This window comes from Sciurus carolinensis, chromosome 10, assembly GCF_902686445.1.
Source record: "Sciurus carolinensis chromosome 10, mSciCar1.2, whole genome shotgun sequence".
NCBI classification, from domain to species: Eukaryota; Metazoa; Chordata; class Mammalia; order Rodentia; family Sciuridae; genus Sciurus; species Sciurus carolinensis.
Window position 1 is genome coordinate 82,862,607 of NC_062222.1, and position 26,676 is coordinate 82,889,282.

At 35.3% G+C, this 26,676-nt stretch overlaps 1 protein-coding gene across 1 annotated transcript in view; it reads left to right on the forward strand.

Annotated features, from left to right (window-relative positions):
• The window catches only part of Adamts3 (ADAM metallopeptidase with thrombospondin type 1 motif 3), a 270,571-nt gene that overhangs the window by 232,201 nt on the left and 11,694 nt on the right, over positions 1-26,676 (forward strand). Inside the window, exons 7-18 of the mRNA XM_047566569.1 lie at positions 772-928; positions 1,713-1,818; positions 2,211-2,354; positions 2,962-3,094; positions 4,763-4,876; positions 7,544-7,689; positions 8,924-9,099; positions 10,246-10,379; positions 12,732-12,855; positions 16,184-16,264; positions 18,857-19,020; positions 24,314-24,479. Of these exons, the coding sequence (XP_047422525.1) occupies positions 772-928; positions 1,713-1,818; positions 2,211-2,354; positions 2,962-3,094; positions 4,763-4,876; positions 7,544-7,689; positions 8,924-9,099; positions 10,246-10,379; positions 12,732-12,855; positions 16,184-16,264; positions 18,857-19,020; positions 24,314-24,479 (1,645 nt within the window). The remainder of the gene's footprint in view (positions 1-771; positions 929-1,712; positions 1,819-2,210; positions 2,355-2,961; positions 3,095-4,762; positions 4,877-7,543; positions 7,690-8,923; positions 9,100-10,245; positions 10,380-12,731; positions 12,856-16,183; positions 16,265-18,856; positions 19,021-24,313; positions 24,480-26,676) is intronic.

A 26,676-nucleotide genomic window follows, 5' to 3' on the forward strand; every position in this document is an offset into this window, starting at 1 on the left:
AATTTCAGTTTCTCATTCCATCAGAAACAGTCTGGGAAGTGTAGCTCCCAGGTTCTTGAACTATGGGCCCTTTTCCCCTGAACGTTAAACTGCTGACCATAAAGTGATGGTGGCAACATTCCAAAGAATTTAAATCTATCTATTGAAACTAAAAGATAAGAGTCCATCCCTCCTTATTATCATGAGGATAAAAATCTGTTGCTGTTGTTTTCAGTGTGAGGTTTATATAATTTGACTATTCCCCATAAACTAAGATTTTTCCAGACTTGACAGCTCATGGAAGAACTTCTCTTCTTCCTGCATGTTGATTAATTCCCGACACCCACCACCAAAAGAAAAGAAATATGCAAAAATTTTAACTAAGGCTTTTTACTTTCATATCTCTGGGGAAAAGCTTCCTGCCAGAATCTTTCCCAATATTTTTGTTCTTAATATCTATGAAATTTAAAATCTAAACAGAACCAGGAAATATTTTAGACTTCTGAAATTCTTACCCAAATGATTAATATTGAGTTGCCTCACAGTAGCAGATCCCAGTATCAGACATTCCCATAAATGGTGTCCATTAACTTTAACACAGGTAGTATTGATTATCATCAAGATAGTCTTCCTGGGCATTTAGAATTCCCAAACCAAGGCAGGTATCTGAAGCCCCAAATAATATTAAATTGTTGTTTAAGTATTGTAATCCCAATTTCAACTTTAGAAAAAGTTATTAAAGGAAACCTTTGGGAAATGTTATATGTGTCTTTAACATATTGTTTCTCTTAGTCCATTAGCCTCATAGAAAGAGGAAACCCATCCAGGAGCTTAGAGAATGTGTGTCGCTGGGCTTGCCAACAACAAAAATCTGATCCCAACCACTCTGAGCACCATGATCATGCAATTTTCTTAACCAGGCAAGACTTTGGACCTGCTGGAATGCAAGGTATTGCCATTAATATGTAGAAGAAAAACTTAAGGGCATGACTTTTCAAAAGCAATCCTAAGTCAGGCAGTCTGTTCAAATGTTCAGATCTCCTTCACCACTTTCCACCACACCAGCCAAGCATACATTTTCTTTCTATTGCTTTCAGTGACTTTTTTGGAATTAACAATGTTAAATGCCACTTAAATACCATCATAAATTATACTTGCCTTTAAAATAATGATTGTGCATTTGGGGTATGGAGGGGATGCTGTAAAATGCAGTGTGATTTCCACTAACTGTTTGGAATGAGAAAAGAGATGCCATGAGAAATGACTGCTGCCAAAGAGCTTTCTTCCAAAGTCAGCTTACATTTATCTAATAAATTCTGATGTGGACTTTGGAAAAAGCAGACTGATGATTTTCTTTTCAACATTGATGGAATTTCTGGCTCCCTTCATCAGTACCATGATATGAAGGACCATTTACTAAAATAGAAAGACAAGGCTTAGCTGGTGGGCAGAGCAGAATGGTAACCCTAAGCAGTTTTGTTGTTGTTGTTGTTTTGTCCTTTGGAAAGTAGAGAATGCAGACCCAATGAATCTTTTTAGAGACCATTACCTGTGGCTTTCCCAAGAGAATGTGGCACATAATGCTAGCTGGGAAATAATGCTGCCCCTGTTTGCTGAAAAGCTTCTTTTCTCTTTCTTTCCACCCGCCCCCCCTCTCTAGGCAAAGGTCCAGTAGTAATTCTTAATGGGTTTTCTCATAAAATGAAAATAAAAGTAATTGTTATTCTCTACAGGATATGCTCCAGTCACGGGCATGTGTCATCCAGTGAGAAGTTGTACCCTGAATCATGAGGATGGTTTTTCATCTGCTTTTGTAGTAGCCCATGAAACTGGCCATGTGTAAGTCACTGTTGACAGCTATAAAGAAAAAAAAAAAAAAAAGATCTTTTCTTTGCTTCTATCAGTATTGTTCACACTTGGGGTAGAATACATGCCAGCATGCAATTCTCTTCTCTTGCCAAATGTGAGGAGCTGAAAACAGTGAGGAGGTCATGCACTGAAACTCAATGAGTGACTCTGTCTTGAAGAGGCACTCCTGGACTTTTCATAGCTGTGGAATGAGAAAGGCATTTCTGTCAGATAGCTCTCGATTTCACTGCCTGTGATTTCCATGAGGAAGCCATGTTGACTTAGAAAAGACATCTTTCCCTGTACTTATTCTCAAAACAAAAAATTAAGTAAAAGCTATACCCTCATTGACTCTCACCCACAAGGTCTTCTTTGTGTTTTAGGTTGGGAATGGAGCATGATGGACAAGGCAACAGGTGTGGGGACGAGACTGCTATGGGCAGTGTCATGGCTCCCTTGGTACAAGCAGCATTTCATCGTTACCACTGGTCCCGATGCAGTGGTCAGGAATTGAAAAGATACATCCAGTACGTGCCCTGCTGCATGTCATGAGAGCATTTATGATGTAATCTCCAAACATGAAATTGACTGTTAGGATCTTGAGCATAACAAAATCTCCAGTAAATGCATACTGTTGTTAATAATCAACATTTTCTTATGACTTTGCCGTGATGATTGCATAACGCAATCATAGTATTTTAGTCTTAAGCCTAGAACTTAAGTGCATAATTATGATTTTCTTTTACTAAAGTTTTTATGGAATCTTCAACTATTGGTCAAAGTTGAGTTGAAGATGGAAAGAGAAGGGTCATGTGATTCTTGTATATATTATAAAACCTGTGCTCTGTAGTATAGGTATTAAGATCTGCCCTGCTACACCATGTGGAAATTCAGCCAGTGACATGAATCAGGCTAAGTTGTGCTTGACTTCATTTGCTGGGATGCGTAAGGATGAAGAATCTTTTTCTAAATGGAACAGAAACGAGAAACCTGAAAGTGTGTGTTTTCGTGAATTTGCTCTGTGATCTGATGAAATTATATAGTATTGTAAGCTAAGAACATGGGGAACCATGTTCCCATTAGGATATGTTTTTAAATAACTTTTAACTACCTGTAATGTTTTCCTTCCTGCAGTTCCTATGATTGTCTCCTTGATGACCCTTTTGAACATGATTGGCCCAAGCTCCCAGAACTTCCTGGAATAAATTATTCTATGGATGAGCAATGTCGTTTTGATTTTGGTGTTGGTTACAAAATGTGCACTGCGGTACGTTACCCATAGTTAATTTAGTTTTTGCATCTTGGAATCTATTCATGTAGCTTTTCTTTGGTGAGCTTTATAAACTCACTGGTGCAAATATAAGAATATTTACCAGTTACCTTGTGCTTACTATATATATTGTAAGATGGTAAAATCAAATATTTTAAATATACTGCTTTACTTAATCCTCATGAAAGGCTAGAAGAGAGTTGATATACTTCTGCAAAAGGAAGAGCCAAGACTTACAGAAGTTAAGCAGCTGGCTCAAGACACACATCTGGGAAATAGGGGAGCTGAATTTTGAACCAAGGTTCTCAGGCTCCAAAGTTTATGTTCTTTTCCTCCCTAGTATATTTGACCTTCAGAGATGATTCTTAAGCCTTAGATACAGGCTTTTCTTTGTCTTGTCAATCAGTATTCCATGTATTTGTGACCACAGGGAAGGGTTATATTGCTATATTTCATGAAAATACATTAGTATAGCATGGGAATCAGGATATGGACGTCCTGGGAAGACTGGATGGGTCAGGTCCTAATTCTGACTCTTGATAAAAGTTCCACCTTGGGAATTTTATTTAATCCCTCGGGCTTTGTTTTCATATGTGTAAAATGTGGATAATGGTAATATTTGTCTCATAGGGGTGGTGTGAGATTAAATGTGATGATGTGATTAAAGTGTTTAGCACAAGGCGGGTGTATCATAAATGCACAGTAGAATCCACTACAACTAGTCTTCTGTGTAACTATTCAGTTTCAAGGTATGTTTCATCAGATTTCCATGCTGATCTTCAGTAGTTCATTGAAAAGGAAAAAAAGGAAAACCTTTTATAATGTTGAAAAAAAAATACTGTAGAAAGAAAAAAATGTATATTTTGGTAATGACAAGAAATTGATTTGCTGTTTGGAATCTTCCATGTATTAGCCATTTAGTCTGTCTATATAGAATACACTGTGAGCTCCTACTTACCTACACTAATGATTTAGACCTTAGAATTCTAAACCTTTGACTCAATGTTATGGAAAACTATAATTTCTGCATTAAGTAATCAAGGATTAAAACCAATAAATGCATGTCTCAAAGTCTGCACTAATAAAAAAAAAGTCTATGAACATAAGGCTGTATGTGGGTAATTAGCAGTGTAGGAAATAATATAAAAACAAATTGTGTGAAAATTTTTTTGAAAAATTCAAAAATATGGTAAGATGATTGTTTTTAAAGCGGAAAATGTAGAAATAAGCAAAGAATGCACACAAGTATCTGTAACTAATTCATACCTACAGGAATAAAGAGAAGGCATTTTGATAATTGCCAAACAGTTATAATAAGATTCCATGTTTTAAATGTTCTTGATTACAATACATTTTAAAATTCCAAAATTGTCTGTTTGAAAATCAGAAAGTAGAAGTGACATGCAGAAAAATTGAAAGTCTAGCAAAGAATCCCAAATAAATCATTGTTTATCACTGGTATTTTAGAAAAGCAAAATAAAAGTATTCTCTACTTGGAATTCTTATACAGTGTTTTTTTTTTTTTTTTCTTAACATGTCATACTTTAGCTATTTAACTTAAAATTAAGATATACAAAAGATGTGACGTTAAGAAACTGTAGAACATATCATTGGTATCTATGTTGCCATCTGAGAGTTCACTGAGAATTTGATTCTCTCTTTCAGTTCCGAACCTTTGACCCCTGTAAACAGCTGTGGTGCAGCCATCCTGATAACCCCTACTTTTGTAAGACTAAAAAGGGACCCCCACTTGATGGGACTGAATGTGCTGCTGGAAAAGTGAGTATATCAGTTTATACAATGCAGATTTCTGACATGTTGAAAGATAATTTTAAGTTGGTCAAATGACCAACATAGCTGTGCTATCATTTTCATGGAAACCATAGTACCTGAGATTTTGTTATGGAAATGCAATGTTTTAGTCAGCTTTTTCATTGTTGTGACCAGAAGACATGACAAGAACAACTTAGAGAAGGAAAAGTTTATTTGGGGCTCATGGTTTCAGAGGTCTCAGTCCATCAATAGCCAGCTCCATTGCTCTGGGCCCAAGGTGAGGCAGAATATCATGGAAAGAGTGTGGTGAAAAAAGTGGTTCAGGACATGGAACTAGGAAGCAGAGGGAGCCTTCTTCTCTCACCTGGGACATACCCCAAAAGCATGCCATTGACCCATTTCCTCCAGCTACACCCTAACCTGCCAATAGTTACCACCCAGTTAATCCCTATCAAGGATTAGGTCAAAACTCTCATAGCTCAATTATCTCACCTCTAAACTTTATTGCATTGTCTTACACATGAGCTTTTGGACACACCTAATATGTAAACCATAACATGCAGGAAGATAAAGTACTAGTTTCCTGTGGCTGCTACAACAAATTGCCCTAAACTTCATACTTAAACCACCAGAAATCTACTTTCTCAGAGTTTTAGACACCAGAAATCCAAACTAAGCTTCACTGAACTTAAATCAGTGGGTGGGCAGGGTCATACGCCCTCCAAAGGTTGTAGTGGAGAATCTGGCCCTTGCCTCTTCTAGCTTCCTGTTTCAACACACATTCCTGATTAGTGGCTTACTGTGCCTACTGCATCCTCTGCTCCTGTGGTCAAATTGCCTTTTCCTCTTCTGTGTCAAATCTCCCTCTGCCCCCTTCTTATAAGTAATGGCATTTGGCACCCATTGAGTAATGCAGAATAATCTCCCCCAAATGAGACCATTAATTTACTCACATTTGCAAAGACCCTTTATACAAATAAGTTCACATTTACAAGTCCAGGGACTAGGATCCGTTATCTTTGAGACCACCAGTCAGCCCTCTACAGATAGAATGGGAGGAAACAGCTCTGCAGCATCTCTGGCCCCCTGCTAGTAGGATTTGATTTACTTGCTGGCATCTCATTCCTTGTGAAAGTTGCCCAGAAATAAAGTAATGTGAATTTATACAGAAGATTTGGCCTCGTTCCTTGGGGAAAGATGCCCAGAGGTTTTAAATCTCAAATTGTGTAGTCAGGACTGAATGCTCAGATACTGGCTGTGTGCCAAGCTATGCTACTCATAAGGGCAGAGATCCCAAAACAAAGGCATGTTAAAAACTCAAGTTGAAGAGCCCTGACTAGTTTAGAAATAAGATATTGTAGACAGGACCAAAAGCTGGCAAAGAAGATTAACATAGCTTTAAGTTCTTTTAAAGGTTGACTTCAGATGTGTATAAACTGTACTTGTGATGAGAATCATGCATAATAATAAAACTCATCATTACAAATACCTGCATTATGTCAGACATGATGCCAACTGACATTATTTATAGTGTTTGGCTTTGATAATGAATTTTCATTATCACAGACTTTTGAATAAAATAAAGTTAATTAATTTTTGCTTTACTAAAATGATTAATCAACTCCTAACATCCAACTCCTCTAAATATAATTGTGTTGTAATTAAATTTATAAAAGTTTAGTTTAGAGAGATACTTATTGTATATAGTATGAAAAATCAAATAAAAATTTTGGAAAGAAAATGTTTGCCCTTTGACCATCTTCTGTAGGCAGGGCACCACATACAAGGTGCCTCTGGTATCAGCGTTTTAGTAGTCCCACTGTTCTCTTCTTGGTCAGATGACCTTCAAGTACTCATGAACCACTCCGGGCCTTAATTTTTCTCATTTAAAAGGTAAATATAGTTATATCACCTAAATTTCTTTCAGAACCCTTTGTGAATTTTATAAATTCCACTTATAAAATCTAAAATTTTATTAGAATTTTATAGAGTTTATTTATTAGAAGTACTTTGAAAGCTGAGTTGGCTATGGTGGTGCATGCCTGTAATTCCAGTGACTCCAGAGGCTGAGGCAGAAGGATAGCAAGATCAAGGCCAGCCTTAGCAACTTAATGAATTCCTAAGCAACTAGAGGGAGACTGTCTCAAAATAGAAAGGGCAGGGATGTGGCTTAGTGGTTAAGTGTCCCTGGGTTCAATCCCTGGTACAAAACAACAACAACAACAATAAAAGTGCTTTGAAAACTGAATATCATGGTTTTGGATATATTATATTATTTATTTTGTAAGTCCAGATATATATTTTCATGTCATTTTCAAGTCCTGAGATGACATAGGTGGTAAGCAATAGAGGGTGGAATTGTATCCACTGGCAAGTTGGGTGTCCAGAAAATTATTGGTGCTTGATACTCACAGACGAATGTATCATTTAAACACTTGTCTGGATGAACATTTTATTAGTTTTCATTTTAATTTTATGCTTAAAAAAGGTCAAGTCTAAGTTACCCTTCTGTTAGGGTATCTTGCTGGCGTCATTGGTTTTGGATATTTTAAATGCATCCCTATCAGGAAAAAAAAAAAAGTAAAGAAATGAAGATCTTCAAATAGGGGTTCTTGTGTAACTTCAGCTGCAGTGTCTGTGATTTTCATAATCGCCTTTTGTCATCTTTCTAAGTGGTGCTATAAGGGTCACTGCATGTGGAAGAATGCTAATCAACAAAAACAAGATGGTAATTGGGGGTCATGGACAAAATTTGGCTCTTGTTCGCGGACTTGTGGAACTGGCGTTCGTTTCAGAACCCGCCAGTGCAATAATCCCATGTGAGTATAATCCCTACAATTCTTGTTATTTTTGAATAGACCAGAAAATACTTTCATGTGATCAATATTCTGTTCCATGAAGTAAATGAAAAATATGGGACCAAAAAAACAAATTATTCATAGTTCCTAAACAATAGTGTCACTTTTGGATAAATCATCATTTATCTATCTTGTGGAGAGTAGTCAAGGATGAAGATGAGAAGCTTGAATGAAGATTAGAGACTTTTGAAGAAATTGACCTTTGAGAATATTAAGGACTCACTTCCCAGGGGTAGGTGCAGTTACATCAGAGTAGGGCAACAGAAAGATGGTGAGGAATGGCCAGGGAATTACTGGAGGAAAGGTATTCATTCATTCACTTGGGTTAAATTTATTCAGTTCCTATTGTATGCTCAGCAGACTTTATTTTATAAAGAAAAAGAATAATGTAATTATTAAATATTATATTCTTCTTTGTCTAGGATTTAACATCTGGGCAACTCTTTCTATTTCTGGCAGCAGGATATCTTTGAGCATGTCTTTGATAAAGACTCTCAGGGGCTGGGGTTGTGGCTTAGTGGTAGCATGCTCACCTAGCCCGCGTGAGGCCCTGGGCTTGATCCTTAGCACCACATAAAAATAAAGGTATTATGTCCACCTACAACTAAAATATATATTTTTTAAAAATTTATCAGGTGCCACGTGCCTGTATACACGGGAAGAGATGATGGTTGTGTAGAAAAAGAAACAAAAACAACCAAAATGATAATAATAAAAGCAACTGGGGTTTGCTATGATCCAGGGTCTAGTCTAAGTGCTTTAAATACATTATCTCATTTGATCCTGACAACTTTGCTCTGTGGAAGATACTATTACTTTTTGCATTTTAGGTAAGAGAAAATGGAGGCAGAGAACTATGATCAAAGTTTCTTTGAGTTAAATCTACATGTTTTATACATGGTAGAGAATAAAACTTCCTTGTATCTGTATACAGGCTTTTAAGTTCTTTAACATGCTTTTTTTTCCCCACATTTAAAATATACGGTTTGAAAAGCCGATTTGAGTTTTGGGGTGCTTTATCCTACAGCAGAGAGAGAAGGGTGCTTTTGGAAGGGACTGGAATTAGAAAGTATGAGTTCATTCACTTTGTGCTGGCAGCTTAGACGTTCTGGCTTTCTGCCCTCAAGCCCTGTGTCTGCAAGCCTCAACTTGGACCCCAGCCAAACGGCCTTTTTCAATGTTGTCTTTTCTTTAGGCCCATCAATGGCGGTCAGGATTGTCCTGGTGTTAATTTTGAGTATCAGCTTTGTAATACAGAAGAATGCCAAAAACACTTTGAGGACTTCAGAGCACAGCAGTGCCAGCAGCGTAACTCCCACTTTGAATACCAGAATACCAAACACCACTGGTTGCCATATGAACATCCTGACTGTGAGTACAGTCCCACTCTTTCCTGCTGTGTGGATGGTCACTTCAGAGTTTAAGCTTTGCCAACACCAACCCCTAGGACTCTTGAGCCCAACTTGGTAACTTAGGAAACATGGTGCTAAGCAAGCCTTCCTGTGTTTCCAAGCACAAGGCTTAAGTTCTCTCTTCTCTAGAGAGGAAGGAAGGTCCTGGAAAACAGCACTATCCCCATCCCCAGTGAAACGGCCAGTGGGAAGTGACGCCTGGGAGACATGCTGAATTTCCTGATTTAATTGAAATCTTTCTATTAGGAAATGTTTCTGGCTTCGTGTGATCTGTCATTTCAGAATATCTAGAAAAAAATATAGTTCTTTTACAATTGAGTCAGGCAGGACACAAAGAAAGGACCGTTATTTAATAACAAAAGGTTCTTCATAATCTTGAACTTTTGTACTCTAAACTAGTTACTAAAAACTATACTCAAAAATTTTCTTTTAAGATTCCACTGACTATACTTGAATTCTTGATTAAATATATTACTTGTTACAGCGATAACAGAAAATAGTTACGTGATTATCACGTGATATAATACACTATTGGATTCAGTTTAAAGCTCTTTCAGAAGAAAGGTGAATGTATATACGAATTGAAAGTTGTAATGCATTCAGAAGAGATGCATTATTTTTATTTATTTTGATGAAGTTAGTCACAAAATTTATATTTAATTAATGAGATTTCATAAGAGACAGAAACTCTGCTGGTTGATTGGGTCAGACCAAAGCAAAATACTCTCAGAGTTCTGAACATAGTTAAAACAAAATTTGAATTAGTTTATTGAAGATCTGTGTTGAAATCTAGGGTTGCTGTTCAGCCTGGGTTGACTGGGCCGGTCTTAGTGTGTACCTGTCGTCCCTACTCAAATATTAATGGAGCTCCTTTTCCCTCTCAGAAGTATCCCAGTTTAGATGACAAATCATACATCACTCACACTAAAACAAATATGCCAAATATGCATATTGGCATGTCTGTACTTTTCTTCTGCTGCTTATTTTATTTATATAGTAGTTGTTTTGTTTTCACATTGAAAACTTTATATTTTAAAAATAGACTAAACTCTTCACACATTCTGTTTTATGTAAATAGTTAATTTTATCCCCCCTCCGTATGCAGCCAAGAAAAGATGCCACCTTTACTGTCAGTCCAAAGAGACTGGAGATGTTGCTTACATGAAGCAACTGGTACACGACGGAACGCGCTGCTCTTACAAGGACCCATACAGCATATGTGTGCGAGGAGAGTGTGTGGTGAGTTAGGCTTGCTTTCCCAAAGGCTTCCTACGGTACCATGTGATTCTATGTCATAGTAATAGTAATATCATTCATAAGTATACACATCTTTTTTTCAACTGATGCTTATCTGGGAAGTCAGCCTATTTAAAGTTTAATACACAAAAAAAATGGTGGAGAAATTGTACCTACTGAAATCAATCTTTGGTCATTAGTAGAATTAAGAGTTAAAAAATTTTCCTAATTTTCAGCCAAGTGCCTTTTCTAAATAATGAATGCCTCTAGGCTGACAATACAAGATGGAACAATGCATTTTGCTTTAAACATTTTACTAGTAGTGTCTAACATTAATATACAAGACTTTTTTAAAAAAATCTAATACTAAGTGTATTTTTAAAATTGTTTTTTAAAAAGATAATAGAGCTGGTTATGGTGGCATGAACTTGTGATTTCAGTGACTCGGGAGGCTGAGTCAGGAGGATCACAAGTTCAAGACGAGCCCCAGCAACTGTAAAGCCCTATTCAACTTAGTGAGACCCTCTCTCAAAATAAAAAATAAGAAGAACCAGGGATGTTTCTCTGTGGATAAGCACTCCTGGATTCAATTTCCATTACCTCCCCCCCAAAAAGGATAATACAGTAGCTCTTTCTCCCTCTTTCTCCTTCTAATTTATCCTAAGCTTAAATTTTGAATTCCACATCAGAACAAAATGTAGAGAAACAAACTAAAAACAAAACTGTTTTTTTTGTTTTTGTTGTTTTATATAATCTCTCTCTGTGTATTGGGTATAGAAACTGCAGGTGCTTCACCACTGAGCTAGATCCCTAGCCCTGATTTTATTTTGAGACACTGTCTCACTAAATTGACGATGGTGGCTTCAGTCTTGCAATCCTCCTGCCTCAGCCTCCCAAATTTCTGAGATTATAGGTTTGTGCCACCAAACTCAGTATAATCTCTTTAAAAATGTTCAGGTTCTCAGTTAAATTAACACGAAATTGTGCTTATCAACTGAAACACTGCTCCTGACATCTATTTCCTTGTTACTTCCAAGTATCAAGTGTGCAGATGTCTCATAGTTGAACTAAACTGTCCCTGAAAGTAAATATCTTAGTCCACTCTGTGTTTCTATAGCAAAATACCCCAGATGGAATAATTTATAAAGAAAACATTTGTTTCCCTCATGTATCTGTAAGCTGGGAAGACCAAAGACATAGCGCCAGCATTGGTTTGGCATCTGATGAGGGACTTCATGGGGCATTATTCCATGGTAGAAGGTGGAAGGGAAAAAGGGCACATTCACCAAAAAGAACAAGAGGGAGTCACTTTTATCACTCTCATAATAACTGACCACACATTAATTTGTCCAGGAAGGCAGAGCCATCAGGACCTAATTACATCTTATTAAGCCAAGTCTCCTCCAACTGTCACATTAGAGATTGTTTCCAACACATAATTATTGAGAGAATATGTACAGACCATAGGTAGAAGATGTGTCTGGTTCACCTTTTACCTTCCACAAAATCCAATGCCTTACCTATGTTATCATTTCCCTGCCCATTTTCATGCCAAATGTATGAGTGCAAGGGTATATTGGGTAGCATTATTCTACACCAGTTCATTTGAGGATCTTCCCCAGTTCAGAAAGCCTTCAGTGGTTCCCTATTAAGTTAATATGAAAATATAAACTACACCCAGTCAAGATTTTTCCACAGCCTGTGCTCTGCGAATCCTCCACTGTTCTTCTGCTATCAGGCAACACTGACTTTCCATTAACTTAAGTATGGCTTTAAATACTGATATCTAAATCCATGTTCCATGAACTTATCCCTTCAATGACTCTTTTTGGATTTCTCTGCACTCCTAAAATTCCTTTACACTCTGTGTTCCTTAAGGGCCGTAAGAAAGTCCCCAGCACTTTTATGAAGTTTTGTCTCATATCCTAATTAGTTTTTTCTTTTCCTAATTAAGTTTTGAAGATGGCACCAATGCACAACTCACTATATTATTATTCATTTTATACACATGAATGCAACACAGAAAAAAAAATACAATGCTATCTTTTTTTTTGTCTCCCCAGAATCAGTTACATCTGTGTTCAATAAATACTTGTTTGATGATTAAAACAATTTATGATGAGGAAAATACTTCATTAGACTGGGGAAACTCATCCTTTATTTACTAGAGTATAGTTATTTAACTTCACACTAGTTCTTTAAAAGACAGAGGTGTGAAAAATAAGATTTCAGTGGAAGTTTAGTGTGAACTTACTGACTGTGAGCTGCAGTTAAACATAGGGTCCCCCAGTCTCTGGATGTTGTTTTCTACTTGGCGACATTGAAATCAACCACATTTATATCTTCTCTCCCCAGAAAGTGGGCTGTGATAAAGAGATTGGTTCGAATAAGGTTGAGGATAAATGTGGTGTCTGTGGAGGAGATAACTCCCATTGTCGAACGGTAAAGGGGACGTTTACCAGGACTCCGAGGAAGCTCGGTAAGATGAGGGCCCTTGGGAATCAACATCCTTCACTACAACCTGTGCTTTTTAGGCTTCCTCTTTTAGAAGTACAACATTTTCTCAATAAACATGACCAAAAAGTGTTGGTTCAAATCACTTAAGGAACTATTTTAAAAAATTAAAAATTTAACTAAATTCATACTTCATAGTGTTCATGAGAAAAATTATAGACTAAAGTCAGATGAGAAACAGAGATAATATCAATTAGAGTAGTTAGCTAAAAACTGTAATTTTACATTTTTAATAAAATACAGATATAATCAAAATGAATGGTTATTTTGAATTTCTGTTGCACTTAAATTGTTGATCAAGAGTAAGAAAAATTATAAAACTTTAAACATAATCTTTAAAATGTTACTTTAGTTTTACTTCTTTTGATTTTAAAAGTGAACAGTTTTATCCTACATATAAATCTATGAATTTAGGATCTATATTTCCTATACTTTTAAAATGTATACCCTAAACAAAATTGAGATGTCACCAAAAAGTAAACTAATGTATAATTGCTAATTTTTGTGAACTTTTAGACTTGTTCCACCATCAATAACTTGAAGTTAGATACACACTGCAGGTCCAAAAGGTGGAACAAAAAGCTGTCCACATACAACAAATAATATGGAAAAATATTTGTAATTTCATAATATTCATTAGAATATAAGATTTGGATATAAATTCTTATGAAAATATATATTACTAAATAGTTTCTTGAGTTTGTAACAAATATTCAAATAGTCAATGAGTATTTATTGGGCAAAGGCTTCTGGGAATTCAGCATTTAAAGATGAATTAGATATGGGGTTTTCTTGAGAAGATTCTCTTGTACCTTCCAAAGTACTTTCAGTGTAGTGTCTTACAGAATGATAGAACACAAAACAAAACAAAAACCAGAAAAAAATCAGGCTGACTCTAAGTTAATTGTCATAATAATGTTGTAATTTTTCATTTCGTAGAAGAAAAAATGTATAAAATAGTTGTCATCCCAATGGAAAATTCTCATAGTCCTTTTTGCTCCTGTAACATGGTAGACACCCAACTCAAGCCATTTCCACACACATTAGCTTTGCTGCATGTTCAAATGTACTTCCCTTAGTCATTCCCTAAACTAGTTATCGGTGTCTTAGCTATTCCTGTGTGATAAGTTACCATGCTTTGTACTTTGAAAATGGTTAAAACACAAATACTGCTATTTCTGACTGATGGTATTATTTTAATAAAGGAAAAAGAATTCAAAAATAAGAATGTGTGTATGCATGCGAGTGTATATATGTGTGTATGTACACACATGTCTAGGTGAAATGAAGTGTGATTTTCTCCATCTTTCTGTGAAATCATGAACTACATTTGCTTTATTGGGTTATATGTTATTATTTTGTTTGGGATATAAAATAATTTGTTTTTTTTTTCAGAGTGAATTAATGTAAGGAAAAAAAGTTTTTGCCACTATCATTCATTCTATTTTATATGCAATTATAAGGTAGTGATACTGTTTTTCAGATACCACAAAAACTGTGCTAAACCTGCGAATTAACGTCAAAAGAACATGAGAAAGTGTTCATCATTCATACAGATTCAAAGTGTTCAAAGATATTCTAACATCCATTTCTGTGTACGAATGTTATCATCATAGTCATTCAATAGACTAATTAACCTTTTCCAACAGGGAAACATTTAAGCAAGAGATGCCATAAAGAATTCAAGTTGCTGGAAAATGAAATCTGCAAGTATTCAACTTCAAATCACCTACATCATTTTTCATTCATGCTTAGTCTTATGTTCATTGACTATTGAGTTTGTTGGCCTTAGCTAACTATTAAAAATGCACTTTATTTCAACATATAAAACCATAGAACATATTTTATATCTTATGAAATATATATAGAGAGAGCTTATGGCATAGTCAATGAAACAGCAAGACTTTGATAAACACGAAACCTCCACTAATTAAAGACATTCTATTTAAGGGAAGACAAGAGGCGCTTTCACTTTACCCAGAGGAGCTCGTAATATTTCTCTTGCTGAAACAAGAGAAGCTAAAAATGTATTGGGTAAGTTGTACCAAATTGCAGAAAGATGGGCATCCATAAATGGTATCAAGCTGTTTTGCTATAGCTAGCATCTTGAGCACGTTACTTATAGCCATTGCGTACTCAGACAAACATGGTACGTTTCATGTGTTGAACTTTACAGTAACCTAGGTGCTGAAAATGCTGATCCCCCAATGACTACTTCATTTACTTAGGACACTAATAAATATTGGAAAAAAATTAATATACCCACAGGTACTTATTAATGATACATAGGCAAATGACCAAAATGTTTTTTTCCCGAAAACTTCAACAATTGTGTATTGATAACTGAATTTCTATCAATACTCATTTCTGTATTATATGAATGAGATGTTTCACAATATATTAAAAGGGTAGGTTGCATGATCTTCCTATAGTCATTTATTTTTGGTGGAAATAGATACACCTTGGTTTATTGACCTGACTATTGATGGTTTATAGTTAAAAATGTTAATCTTCAGTGATCTTAAGATAATTTTCAGGATGTGCTATATTGTTTGTCATATGTGACATTGACACATATGTGACATTGACAATAGCAACGATTCCTGACTTTAAAACCCAAATAATCAATTGATTTTATGATTTCTGGCTTAAAAGTTCAAGTTAGGGGGCATGTAAAGGCAATTCATGATATAACTTCTATACATTTTTTAATTAAATGGTTTGGTCAGACCTACAGCATGTATTTTAAAACAGTCTATCATAAAATATGATAAACCTTATAAATAATTGCTGATCACAAGGAAAATAAAAGCTACTCACCTGTTTTTCTTTTGTAATTTGGTAACTTGCCACTGGGTTTTTTAAAAATAATTTGGAGGCAGATAAAATATTTGAAGAAGTTCACTATTAAAAACGTGTACTAAAAATTGGCCCCACTTAAAAAGTATTATTTAGGAAACTAAAATCCCATAGAGGCACACATGAAAGTATAGTATTTGCCTGAATTATTGTTGACACAATTTATAGGTCAACACAAGCTTAGATGACTAATACGTTGGTAACAAGATTAACTTTTTCCCCCCTCTTTACTTTAAAAACAAAAGTTTTCCTCTAATCTCATGCAGGATGTCACAAAAGCTACCAGTGCTTCAAAGTTAATTTCTGAAACTGCTTCTTTCAGTTTATGGATGCCCTCTTCTGCATGCAGGAGTAGTAAGAGTGTAGTGCTCAACTAACCATGGTTATTGCTTTTGTTTTCTTTGCTTTCTCCATTATTTACCACACATGCAAAGGGTACCTTAAGATGTTTGATATACCCCCTGGGGCTAGACATGTGTTAATCCAAGAAGACGAGGCTTCTCCTCATGTTCTTGGTAAGTGTTTGTATCTGCTGGCACTGCTTTAGACATGCACTTAAACCTTGAAATGTCAAAGAAATCATATATATATGACATATATATATATATATATATATATATATATATATATGCCAGAGTCAAAATTACATGTAAATGAATTAATTGAATCTTATGCGGAGTTTTGACATTTTGTCATTTTTCTCAACCATTCTCACTTTAAAACAAGAAACATCCCAATAGAAAACTTTAATTTTTGAAAATAAGGCTGTTTCATGATTACATAGAGAAAAAAAAAACTTGACAAGTGTGTACTTATTATGCAATTTTTCTCTGTTTTAAGGATTGTGAAAAATATATAGTAAAGTGTTATAAATTAAGGAATAATATCATATTCATCATATTCATGTGGACAAATGAGTTCTGACCTTTGGTTGATGCCATACTATATATCTCCCCTTATTTTCTTTACATTTTAAGTTGTTTGACTGAAAAGCAACCACAGGAGAAATCTGCTAATGTTAAATTTTCCTAATATTTAATGTGTCCAGTTTTGATTGGCATGTGGATCTATTTGTATGGATGATTACAATTGCTCAGAGAAGATCCTTTTCCTTTTTTGAGAGGATTGTGTACAAATGTCAGTTTAAAGGAGTTTGTTTTTATAGTGTGTGTACAAATATAAACAACAATCATATTCCTTAGCCTATTAAAACACAAAGATTTCTGAAACTAAGGTAACATTGTCAACTGCATGAAAATTTGTAGTAAATTTTCATGTATACCTTAAAAAATAATGAATTTTTATGGTGCTACGTAGAATTGAGTTTTAAAAATATTTGTATTATAGTCACTACTAGATGCCACAACCTCCTAGCAGTCAGCCATAGTTCCTTCCCCAGTGTTTAAGAATCTTTATTTAGAATTCAGATTATTATCCTTAGGAAAACTGGATGAGTGTAAAAACGCAAGAGGAATAAATGAATTAAATTAAGATTACTTATATTTTCTAAACATAAGTAATAGTAACTTATGAACTTTTTAAACTTATCATTATATGACACATACCTCCTAAAATTAAAATATAATTTATTTTTATCCACTAGAGAAGTGCTTTATTTGATAACATATAGATCTATAATTCAATTAATAATTCTATCAGCAGCAAGCAGTTTTTTCTAAGTAGGTGACATAGCCTTGGAATTTTGCAATCATCAGAACTTAAATTATTGGCCTAAAATCTGTTCAACTATATTAGGTAGCTCTAAATATTTTGACCAGTTCTGAAGAGATATACTATAAAGAAGTCATCATGTTATATGGTATATTAACATAAATGGTTTATATTAATTATAGGAGAAGTACCCATTACTTTCAAATGTTCTGGGCTTTCTTTTTTATTATTTATTTTTAAATTTTTTTACAGACTATATTTTGATTCATTATACACAAATGGGACACATCATTTCATTTCCATGGTTGTACATGATGTAGATTCATACCATTTGTGTAATCATACATGTACATAGGGTAACGATGTCTGTCTCATTCCACCATTTTTTATACCCACCTCCCTCTCATTTCCTTCTACATAATCCAAAGTTCCTCCATTCTTTCTCTCACTCCCCACACTTCCCCACCCCATTATATGTCATTCTTCACTTACCAGGGAAAACATTAGGCCTTTGGTTTTGGGGATTGATTTATTTCACTTAGCATGACATTCTCCAATTCCATCCATTTATTTGCAAATGCCATAATATTATTATTCTTTGTGGCCGAATAATATTCCATTGTGTATATGAAATACAAAGAACCCAATCAATAAATGGGCCAAAGAACTGGACAGACACTTTACAGAAGAAGACATACAGGCAATTAATAAATATATGAAAAAGTGTTCAACATCTCTAAATTAGAGAAGTGCAAATTAAAACAACTCTAAAATTTCATCTTACTCCAATTAGAATGGCTATTATCAAGAACACAAACAATAATAGATGTTGGCATGGATGTGGGGAAAAAGGCACACTTTTCCATTGCTAGTGGAGTTGCAAATTGGTGCAGCCATTCTGGAAAGCAGTGTGGAGAATCCTCAGAAAACTTGGAATGGACCCACCTTTTGACCCAGTTATCCCACTCCTCGGTTTATACCCAAAGGACTTAAAATCAGCATACTACAGAGATACAGTCACATCAATGTTTATAGCAGCTCAATTCACAATAGCTAGATTGTGGAACCAACCTAGATGCCCTTCAACAGATGAATGGATAAAGAAACTGTTCTGGGCTTTCTGAGGAAATGTTTAGGATGACTAAGTTAGGAACCCTTAGCCTCTTTGACAATGTTTTCAAATGGGAATATTTGTAAACATTACTTTTGCCTCTTTTACTATCTTGCCATTGTTTTTGACGGTTAGGCATGCTTCTTTAGAATTTTGATTGCCTAATGAAGGAAATGGGAATAATATTAGAACTAACACACATATTTATTGCTCGATACCAATGAAGGGACATAGTCACTGGTTTATAGAAGGGGATAGACTTACTATGGATCTCAACTCGGTAAATGATAAAGTATATGCTGGTTACTTATTTTCCTTTCCTTAGCTATTAAGAATCAGGCTACAGGCCACTACATTTTAAATGGCAAAGGGGAGGAAGCCAAGTCACGAACCTTCATAGATCTTGGTGTGGAGTGGGATTATAACATCGAAGATGACATCGAAACTCTTCATACTGATGGACCCTTACATGATCCAGTTATTGTGTTGGTATGTGACATTACAGGTCATTATGTAGTTGATTTAGTTTATAATTTCATAATTAGTTTAATCAGAAAACAATTTTACCTTGGACATTGAATATGTATTTGCTGGTTTGTTATAATTTCATTTACCTCCACTCTTTGTATAACATTATCATTTACATACATTATAAATTGATTCAAACATTATTATGATTTTGACTTAACCAGTTGTCTTTTAAAGACAAATGAAAAAGTAGGTTTTCATATTTAACAAAAACTTTACCATTTCTAATACTCTTTCTTTCCTTGTCAATCTGACTTTCCACCTAGTATCATTAACCTTCAGGACAGAGAGCTTCATGTAGCATTTCTCATAGTGTGGGTATACTAGCAAAGAATTCTCTCAGCTTTCAAGTATCTGAAAATATTATTTCACCCTCATTTTTGAAGGCTATCTTCTTCACTCGATAAGGAATTTGGGGTTCCTGGTTTTTTTTTTAATTTTGTTTTTTTCTTTAAGCATTTTAAAGATGTCTTTATGTTCTTATAGGGAATTCGAGGGATTTGGTGGCTAATCAAAGAAAAAGATATGGCCACAGGTAGCATTAGCTCCTACGAACTTTATTTTGGTGAGGTCATAGCAGGTTTGCAAGGGGGATACCACCCAAAGGAAAAAAGGGCAAAGGAACTTAGGGGGAAAAAGGAAAGGAGGTATTTTATCAGTTTTGTACTACTGTGACCAAAAGATCCGACAAGAACAATAGGAGGAGGAAAAGTGTATTTTGGCACATGGTTTCAAAGATTCAGTCTTTGTTGGGCTGACTCTATAACTCTGGGGCAAAGGTGAGGCAGAACATCATAGAGAAGAAAGAACTCTCAGGAAGCTCAGGACATGTTATCCACAAGCAGAGAAAGAGCTCCTCCCTCACCAAGGACAAAATATAAAGGGACTTACTTCCTCCAGCCACACCCTACCTGCCTATAGTTACTGCCCAGTTAATCCATTTCAGTGATTAATCTACTGAGTAGGTTACATCTCTAATAATCTAATCATTTCACCTCTAAATCTTCTTGCATTGTCTCACACATGAGCTTTTGGAGGACACCTTGCCTAAACCGTAACAGTTGGAAACCGGTGGAGGGGCGGTTCCTACCTGTCTCAAAGATGTCACTGAGCAGCACTGGAGAGTCCATAGCTCAGAGAGCTCCTAAGGGCAGTGGTGGTGGGATTCTTACAGTCACAAGGTCTTATTTATACCCAGCAGATGTTTCAGAGAAGTACTCCAAGCAGGCAGGCTCTAAGTCACTGAGACTTTGTTTTCTTTTATTGTATAACAGTTTGAGTAAGATACCATAGTCTGTGGTGTTCTTTGTATCATTCTTGGGGTTCACTGAGAATCTTGACTTTGTGGGTTAATGTTTTCACCAAATCTGGCTAAATTTTTTATTATAACTTTAAGTTATTTGCCTACATACCATCTTTCTCTTTTCTACTCATGGGACTTATTTACATGCATGTTAAACAAATTGAAATTGTTCCAAAAGTCTAAAGCTGCATTGATTCTTTTATAATCTTTTCTCAAATATTTTTCAGATTGGATAATTTGTTGAGATCTGTTTAAACTCACTATTTCTTATGTGACCTCCAATCTGTCCTTAAGCCTGTCTGGAAAATCCTTCATGTCAATTCAGCAATGGTTCATTTCTTTCCCAGGATTTATTTTTCTTCTTTGTTCTTTCTTCTTCTTTGTTCTTTCTTTCTTTCTTCTCCTCCTCCTCCTCCTCTCTGCCTCCTCCCTACTTTCTTCTTCTTCTCTGCTATCATTTTCACATATATTGGCTCATTATGTCTAACATATCCTTTAAGTTCTGGATATTCATGTTATCTGATCTGTTGACTGATTTTTTTCTCATTGATTATGGATCACATTTTCCTGCTTCTTATAATTTCTCTTTATTTTTCACTGGACATTATGGATGATCAATTGTGAAGTGTTTGGTTGTTTCACTTTGTTCAGCAGGCAGCAGGCAGATCTTTGCAAGATCCTCCTGATCCTTTGAGATCTAGTTAGGATTGGTTGATTTCAATTTAGTCCTTACTTTTATGGCATGGTATTTGGGGGGCCTTAACCTAACACCTCAGGTATTGGTAAGGTCCTTCACCCTGCTGGGTGAGAGCTGCTAGGACTGTCTTCCCTTTCTGACATCTGGTTCTTTGTCCCACTCCTGGTCACTGATAAAGCACAGGGCATTTTGGCCGTGGGCATGCACAGACCAGCCCTTAGTGAAGGACCTGAGCAGCTTCTAGACCCCCCTCCACACCACCACTCTTCAGGCCCTGCCCTGGAATTCTAAACTCTGACTCTGGCCCCTGTCTGGAGGCAAGATCAGGCTTGTTTCTTTCCTCACAGGGATCATTGTCCTTTATCATTGTTATCTGTTGACCAAAAAAAGTTTCCTTCTATTTTCTGTCCAGTTTTATGGTTTTTAATATTAGGAAAACAACTTTATTACTCCCTCATGAATGAATGTAGAAAACAGCTATTGGATTTGAAATGCATTGTTGGAGTCTATATACATTGATTGGATTCCATATTTTTAAAAATTATACTAATCTAAAACCAAATTTTCCCACTCAATTTTAAGTCTCTTTTTCTTTGGGAATTATTTCCCTTTTCGAATGTCTATTCAAATCTTTTGCCATTGCTAAATTAAATTGACATTTTTTCCTTTTTGAGTTTCAGGATTTCTTTATACTCAATAAGTCCTCTGTGAAATATATGATTTGTAAATATTTTCTTCCAGTCCATAGCTCCTCCTTAGAAGTTTCTTAGTATTTTAGCATTACTGGAATCAATTTATTGTTATTATTGTTAATTTTTTTTCTTTTAGGCATTGAGTTTTTGGTGTTATAGAAGTATTATTTTTCACCTAATATATCATCAAAACAATTTCTCCTACTTTTGTTCTTGTAAAAGTTTTATAGTTTCACATTTAGCATTAGGTTTATGAAGCATTTTGAGTTAATTTGTGTAAAACGATGTGTTCTTATTTTTGCATATTGATAGAAATATAATTGGTCTATCATTGCAAAACAAATTACCCCAAATACAGTAACTAAATACAAGCAAAATTTATCCCATAGTTTATGAAGCTTGTGTATCTGAAAGCAGCTTACCCGACAAGTCCTGGCCCAAGGAATCTCATGAGTTGCTCTTCACTGTGACTACAGTCACCTTAAGGCTTGATGTGGTGACGGTGCTTCTAAGTTCAGCCACATGGTCCTTGAAAGGACAATCAGAAGATTGTTTCCAAGCTTTTCTATGTGGTGTCTAGCAGACCTCCATTTCTTTCCAACCCAGCCTCTCCACAGGCTGCTTAAGTGTCCCTAGGACCTGGCACTGACCTCTGCTGAAGCAAACAATTCAAGTGACAGAAAAAGCGAGATAGTGCAGCCAAGAGAGACATAATCTTAGACATATTTTTAAAACAAATACTGCATTCAATTTGATGAAAAGACTACCTTTTCACTATTAAATTTGCTTTTTATTTATATCAAATATTAATTGTCCAAATTTATGTGAAATTATTTCTGAACCATCATTCTGTTTCATAGGTTAGATGATTGTATAGTAAAAATATAAACTAATCGAAATTCTGTTTACATCATTTAAAGTTCAAATGATTGGAGATCAGAAGCTCTTTTTTGTTGTTGTTGTTATATAATTACATTCCTTTTCAGCAACTTGGAGTTCTGATCCATAACTACCTTCTTGAAGCTATGCCCATTGATTATGATATAGCCACAGGGAGTGGTGGGCTTTGCCACAGGAACAAGATTTGTAGCCAAAAGGATTGGATTGTAGTTAGGTTGTGCTCTATTGCCATGACCAGTTCCTCTCTAAAGAACAGGAACCCCAGGCTTGGAGCCCTGGAGCATGCCTTTCGAGGCTGAACAAATTAGATATCTGGCTAGAGTGTGAAAGTTGGGATTTGACTTTTAATGCTATTTCAAACCAAAGACTAAGGAAAAAAGAAAATGGAACCTGGGTAACCAGAATCTGCACCCAAGTGGGTTTATTGGCTTCTCAGACAAAAGCTGTTTTTAAGAGTTCAGTTTAAAATTCCACTTATTTATCCCTCTGCATAATTGGTATAACCCCATAAAAGATATAATGAAAATCAATTAAAATATTTTTTCTTTTTTAAAAACACTTTTTTTGCTCTAAATAAAACTGAAAGGCAAATAACAAACTGAGAAAATGTTTGCAATTCTTATTACAAAAAGGTATTAATATTTTTAGTGCATAGATTGTTCAGAAAATAAATAGCTACTTGTAACAATAAAAAGAGAACTATGATCATGCAGCACATAGTAGACAAAATACAAGTGAGTCATAAATGTAGGAGGTTAAACTCCACTAGTTGTCAAATAAATAATTAAAATAATGGTCTTCTCTCCCATTCAATTGATTCAGATAAAGATTATATAATTCTAATTGAGGGCATTTTCATGTACTCCATTCTGGGATGTAACAGTTGTTCTAACCCTTCTTGAAGGCCACTCGCTTGTCTCAAAAGAACTATGAAGAGTGTACAAAAGAAAAACAGAAATCCCCATAAAGGTGGGGACAATTTCTAATCAATACAATATTCATTATTAAGTAAATGGTTAAATAATATATGCTTTTAGGATTCAAAGCTAAGCTGACATTTCAAACCATGTTTTCTAAAAATATCTACTCTCTGGAAAATACACATGACATAGTAAGTGAAATAAACAGGGCCAGGAAAAGGTATTTATGTCTACACACAGACACACACACACACACACACACACACACAGACACACACACTGGAATTACCTTGAGGGAATATCCCAAAGTAATAAAAGTGACTTTGATTTTGTTTGGTTCTGTAGAATTGTGACTGGTTTTTATTTTCTTTATATTTCTCTGTAATGCATTGCTTTCTGGAGGGAACATTATTATCTTTATCATTATAACAAAACAGTTTGTTATAAACTTCAAAATGTACTAAGGAAATGGTATACTTTAAGAAAACCTGTAGTGAATCTTATACAGTTACTCTTACTCTTGGGTATATGCATTTTTAATATTATTGTGTTCAGTCTTATACATTTGCATTTTTTTAAATAGTGCACATTTGCACTTGAATTGACAGAAATAAAAACATATTTAAGAAACTATTAGAAAGTTTTCCAGTTTTGATATGAACAATTTTCTGAAATACTTATAAATTTTCACTCAAAACTTAACTCTCAGTTGATTTACATATGCATTTCACATGTGCCTTAGATTATACCTCAGGAGAATGATACCCGCTCTAGCCTGACATATAAGTATATCATTCATGAGGACTCTGTACCTACAATCAACAGCAACAACGTCATCCAGGAAGAACTAGATACTTTTGAGTGGGCTCTGAAGAGTTGGTCTCAGTGTTCCAAACCCTGTGGTGGAGGTAACAATTGAACACATTTATTATATTAAAATGCAATTCACACAAAAGCCAATCCCTCTTCTACTTTAAGAGTTTTCTCTAATTGAGGCTGCAATCTGAGAAACAACTAATAAGTGCATCCAAAACATAAGTACAAAACACTTTTCCTGAAATCTCAGAATCAGCTTAGGAGAGGAGTCTCTCCACCAGTGGTAGACCTTAAAAGCCGCTTGCTGATCTGTCTGGATCGTTATGGCTTATGTCCCCTATAGTGGAACTCTTAATCACTTCACTCTTCTGAAATTCTGGAACTCCCCCAAATTCAGTGTACTCTGGTTATCACCTTTTTCTCTACTTTTACTTTCTATATCTATGCTTTTATTTTCTATTAGTGTTAGTAATAAAGAGCTATCAGTTAACTATGATGATATAACTGATTATGCTGTGTATTTGGAACCAGCTGCTATTCTGAATGTTTTAAGTATATGAGATTGGTACTGTTTTTATTTCTATTATACTGATGGTGTAACTGCTGAACAGGGAAGGTAAGTAATTCGACCAGGGTGGTAGGATTCAAACCCAGCTACCCTGGCTTCAGGTACACACTCTTCCTCACTGCCCTCTGCTGCCTCTCTGCTTCTCCCGAGTAAATCCATGAAGCTGAAGCTATGCTCAGTGTTTATCATTTTTTCCCTTCATCCATTCCTCTCATTCTGAACAACAAAGGCTTGAGGATCAAGTTGACCTAGACAAAATTCTCCTCCACAGGCAGGATAAGGTGAGGGACTGTCACAAAAATAACTCTGAATAATTGAGAATAAAGAGAATTTGTTCATAAAAGGGACTTCTTGTGTAAATCATTTATTTTATAATTTAAAATTCAAGAATATAGTCTCCAAGTGTTTCTGGAGGGGGATTTAAGTGTTTTGAGTTACTTATTAAATATGACACTTAAACATTTAAACTGTATAGGTGCTTACTTAATTTCCATCCTCCCTTCTGCTATATACTCAGCATCAATGTGGTCCTAAGATTTGTCCGACCTTCTTAACAGACCACATCTGTTCCTTCCTCTCCAGGCTTGCTTCACTGTTTTAGAAGGGAAGATTGATGTAGTAGTCTCTTAACTAGTTGTCTGACTTTGATTTTCTACTCTTCTTTTACTTCAAGGATAATTTTCTTAAATGAATGAGTAGAGCTATATTATTTTCCTACCTAAAATCCTGTAGTCTTCTAATGTTGCCTGGAAGATAAATCATTTAAATAATTCTTGCCAAAAGTGAATAACCTGAATCTCATCATTAGGAGACAATAAAACCCAATTGTGGGACATTTTTCAAAACTCTTGACTTATACATTTCAAAAATATTAAATGCCATGAAAAACAAAAGGGGTTCAGAAACTTCCTGATTGATGGAGGCTAAAGAGACATGTCGGTTTCCTTGATGGGAAAAACATTGCTGTAAATAATATTATAAGGGCAATTAACAGTTTTTCAACATGGTCTGCATATTAGATAACAAATGTTAAATTTTTTGATTTTTAAGAATTATATTGTCAATATGGAAGACAATATACTTGTTGCAAAATTTCTTAAACTTATTCTCAAATAGTGCAAGAAAAAAATTACCTGTGTAGTAAATTGTGTATAAACATATATGCAAAATGCGATGACATAGTAGCAAATTAATCTTACTAAATATTTCCTTACAACTTTTTTTTGTAAGTTTAAAATTTTTGAATTTTTTTTTTTTTTTTTTTTTTTTTTTTAAACAAATGTTGGGAGACCTCCTCAGCTATTCCCCATGATTTTCAGGATAAATTCCAGACACTGGTCTAGTGCTCAAGGCATCCAAGATCTGATACTTCCTCATTTCCTGCCTCTTCACACATGACATGTCAGCCATGTGAAGCACCTGCCTTTCTAATTGTACTTCATTTCTTTACCCCATACCATTGGAAGTTCAAGATTCTGCTCAAGGAAGTGCCAAGTTTGCATGCTTCCCCCGCCCCTCCTCCCGCTGAGCTGGAGGCCTTTCCCTCCGCGTCTCTTTGGCGCCCTCTGCAGAAAGTTACACACATAGCTCCATAAAAGCCTATGCTACTAGGCATCGATGATCCCAATGCTTTTATTCATAGCTGTCTCTCACACTAGACTGTACTTATTCAGTCCTAGTTCTCTAGCCACTGCACAGTTGCCATTTCATAATTCATTATA